General features: G+C 49.8%; 1 protein-coding gene across 1 annotated transcript in view; it reads right to left on the bottom strand.

Moving 5' to 3' along the window:
* Positions 1-865: 865 nt before the first annotated feature.
* LOC311121887 (low density lipoprotein receptor adapter protein 1-like) overlaps positions 866-4,101 on the bottom strand; it is a gene marked incomplete at both ends in the record, with an annotated part of 30,788 nt that continues 27,552 nt past the window's right edge. The window contains one exon of the mRNA XM_084196326.1: positions 866-1,031. Coding sequence (XP_084052452.1) covers positions 866-1,031 — 166 coding nt within the window. The remainder of the gene's footprint in view (positions 1,032-4,101) is intronic.

Here is a 4,101-nt window from a genome sequence, read left to right as displayed (position 1 = left end):
CACCAAACCAACCAGCAGCCTCACGGCCACCAAACCAACCAGCAGCCTCACGGCCACCAAACCAACCAGCAGTCTCACGGCCACCAAACCAACCAGCAGCCTCACGGCCACCAAACCAACCAGCAGCCTCACGGCCACCAAACCAACCAGCAGCCTCACGGCCACCAAACCAACCAGCAGCCTCACGGCCACCAAACCAAACCAAAGGCCTCATGGCCACCAAACCAACCAGCAGCCTCACGGCCACCAAACCAACCAGCAGCCTCACGGCCACCAAACCAACCAGCTAGACTATACTGGTGGTAGACTATACTGGTGGTAGACTATACTGGTGGTAGACTACTAGTGGTAGGTATAGGGAATAGGGTGCTATTTGGGATGAAGTCTAAGTAGAGTTGCAACAATTGTCTCAAGAGTCTACCACTAGTATAGTCTACCACCAGTAGTCTACCACCAGTAGTCTACCACCAGTATAGTCTACCACCAGTAGTCTACCACCAGTATAGTCTACCACCAGTAGTCTACCACCAGTATAGTCTACCACCAGTATAGTCTACCACCAGTATAGTCTACCACCAGTATAGTCTACCACCAGTAGTCTACCACCAGTAGTCTACCACCAGTATAGTCTACCACCAGTATAGTCTACCACCAGTAGTCTACCACCAATAGTCTACCACCAATAGTCTACCACCAGTAGTCTACCACCAGTAGTCTACCACCAGTATAGTCTACCACCAGTATAGTCTACCACCAGTAGTCTACCACCAGTAGTCTACCACCAATAGTCTACCACCAGTAGTCTACCACTAGTAGTCTACCACCAGTATAGTCTACCACCAGTATAGTCTACCACCAGTATAGTCTAGCTGGTTGGTTTGGTGGCCGTGAGGCTGCTGGTTGGTTTGGTGGCCGTGAGGCTGCTGGTTGGTTTGGTGGCCGTGAGGCTGCTGGTTGGTTTGGTGGCCGTGAGGCTGCTGGTTGGTTTGGTGGCCGTGAGGCTGCTGGTTGGTTTGGTGGCCGTGAGGCTGCTGGTTGGTTTGGTTTTCAGTCTTTAGTTTGGCCTGTTTTTAGTTTTACATTTTCTATGTTTATTTTCGTGTCATCATCTGAACAATTAAATATCTGCTTGGACTGGCCGACCGAGAGGTCACGACCGAGCTGTTTCCTTGGGTTACAGACCATTTAACTAGGCCTAGGACTCCTAGACACATTCATTCAGGTTACAGACCATGTAACTAGGCCTAGGACACCTAGACAAAGCGAGTGCAACAATATCCATAAGCTAGTTATGGGTTTGGTAACACTAGCGAATAGGGTGCCATTTCGGAGAGATCAGAGAGTTTCTGTACTTAGGTAGAGAGACGACGACTAGTTGTCCATGCTGAGTGTTGATTAGTTCTAGTACACCAGAATCAGAATGATCTACAGGCAAACTGAGAGGTTTGGAAGGTCCGATTGTGGGTCCTGTAACTTGGACATCTTTTGTGAGGACGGCAGTGTGTTTCATCTGTCCGGAGCTGGTGGTTTGTGGGGGCAGCAGTATGTTTCATCTGTCCGGAGCTGGTGGTTTGTGGGGGCAGCCAGTATGTTTCATCTGTCCGGAGCTGGTGGTTTGTGGGGGCAGCAGTATGTTTCATCTGTCCGGAGCTGGTGGTTTGTGGAGGCAGCAGTATGTTTCATCTGTCCGGAGCTGGTGGTTTGTGGGGGCAGCAGTATGTTTCATCTGTCCGGAGCTGGTGGTTTGTGGGGGCAGCAGTATGTTTCATCTGTCCGGAGCTGGTGGTTTGTGGGGGCAGCAGTATGTTTCATCTGTCCGGAGCTGGTGGTTTGTGGAGGCAGCAGTATGTTTCATCTGTCCGGAGCTGGTGGTTTGTGGGGGCAGCAGTATGTTTCATCTGTCCGGAGCTGGTGGTTTGTGGGGGCAGCAGTATGTTTCATCTGTCCGGAGCTGGTGGTTTGTGGAGGCAGCAGTATGTTTCATCTGTCCGGAGCTGGTGGTTTGTGGAGGCAGCAGTATGTTTCATCTGTCCGGAGCTGGTGGTTTGTGGGGGCAGCAGTATGTTTCATCTGTCCGGAGCTGGTGGTTTGTGGGGGCAGCAGTATGTTTCATCTGTCCGGAGCTGGTGGTTTGTGGGGGCAGCAGTATGTTTCATCTGTCCGGAGCTGGTGGTTTGTGGGGGCAGCAGTATGTTTCATCTGTCCGGAGCTGGTGGTTTGTGGGGGCAGCAGTATGTTTCATCTGTCCGGAGCTGGTGGTTTGTGGGGGCAGCAGTATGTTTCATCTGTCCGGAGCTGGTGGTTTGTGGGGGCAGCAGTATGTTTCATCTGTCCGGAGCTGGTGGTTTGTGGAGGCAGCAGTATGTTTGGTAGTCTTGGTTGGGTGTATGTGCGGACAATATGTGAGTCTTGCAGGCGTTGTTGTTGTTTACAGAGACTGGCAGCCTTTTTATGTATTTGTGGGGACCGTAGTTTGTCCTTTTGTGGGGATGCAGTATGTCTGGTGGTTTCTGGGGACCGTAGTTTGTCCTTTTGTGGAGATGCAGTATGTCTGGTGGTTTCTGGGGACCGTAGTTTGTCCTTTTGTGGGGATGCAGTATGTCTGGTGGTTTGTGGGGACCGTAGTTTGTCCTTTTGTGGGGATGCAGTATGTCTGGTGGTTTGTGGGGACCGTAGTTTGTCCTTTTGTGGGGATGCAGTATGTCTGGTGGTTTGTGGGGACCGTAGTTTGTCCTTTTGTGGGGATGCCGTATGTCTGATGGTTTGTGGGGAAGCAGTATGTCTGGTGGTTTGTGGGGATGCAGTATGTCTGGCAGCCTTGGTCGTTTTGTAGGGACAGCAGGATGTCTGGCAGCCTTGGTTGTTTTTCAGGGACAGCAGGATGTCTGGCAGCCTTGGTCGTTTTTCAGGGACAGCAGGATGTCTGGCAGCCTTGGTCGTTTTGCAGGGACAGCACGATGTCTGGCAGCCTTGGTCGTTTTGCAGGGACAGCAGGAAGTCTGGCAGCCTTGGTCTTTTTTCAGGGACAGCAGGATGTCTGGAAGCCTTGGTCGTTTTGTAGGGACAGCAGGATGTCTGGCAGCCTTGGTTGTTTTGTAGGGACATCAGGATGTCTGGCAGCCTTGGTTGTTTTGTAGTGACAGCAGGATGTCTGGCAGCCTTGGTCGTTTTGCAGGGACAGTAGTATCTCAGGCAGTTGTTGTTGTTGTTGTTGTTGTTTTGTTAGTCTAAGTGGTCACTGCTCAGGGGACATGAGGTCCTGTAGGGAGAGGTGGTCCTCCATCCTCAGACTGTGGTCCGGACCTGGACTCTGCCAGGCTGGGGGGAGAGAGAGGAGAAGTTTAACGGTAGTGTTCAGTGAATTCTACTAGATAAAGACCATTCTCTTCCTCAAAAGTGTTCAGTGAATTCTACTAGATAAAGACCATTCTCTTCCTCAAAAGTGTTCAGTGAATTCTACTAGATAAAGACCATTCTCTTCCTCAGTAGTGTTCAGTGAATTCTACTAGAGGAAATGCTGAAATGAGGATGACATCCTGGCATTTAAAATATATTGTCGAAATTTTACATACTATAACATTTTATTTTTTTCACATACTATAAAACTTTATTTTTTCACATACCCAAAATGCCTACTTTAGAACACAAGTACGGGTAGACAGAGATAGACAGACAGACAGATAGACAGACAGACAGACACAGATAGACAGACACGGAGCCAGACAGACAGAGACAGACACAGAGACAGACAGACACAGAAACAGACACAGAGACAGACAGACACAGAAACAGACAGACAGAAACAGACAGACAGACAGACACAGATAGACAGACACAGAGCCAGACAGACAGAGACAGACACAGAGACAGACAGACAGGCAGACAGACACAGATAGTGAATCACAGCTCAAACCAAAGGGACAGAAATAGAATCACCCAAGTTCCACCACATGGCCAAAAGTATGTTCGTCCAACATCTCATTCAAAAATCAAGGTCATTAATATGGAGTTGCCCCCCCCCCCCCTTTTGCTGCTATAACAGCCTCCACTCCTCTGGGAAGGCTTTCCACTAGATGGAGCATTGCTGCGGGGACTTGCTTC

This window comes from Coregonus lavaretus (genome assembly GCF_964263955.1).
Source record: "Coregonus lavaretus genome assembly, contig: HAP1_SCAFFOLD_2784, whole genome shotgun sequence".
NCBI classification, from domain to species: Eukaryota; Metazoa; Chordata; class Actinopteri; order Salmoniformes; family Salmonidae; genus Coregonus; species Coregonus lavaretus.
Note: the sequence above shows the minus strand (reverse complement) of the source record. Positions and strands in the feature narration are given on the sequence as shown.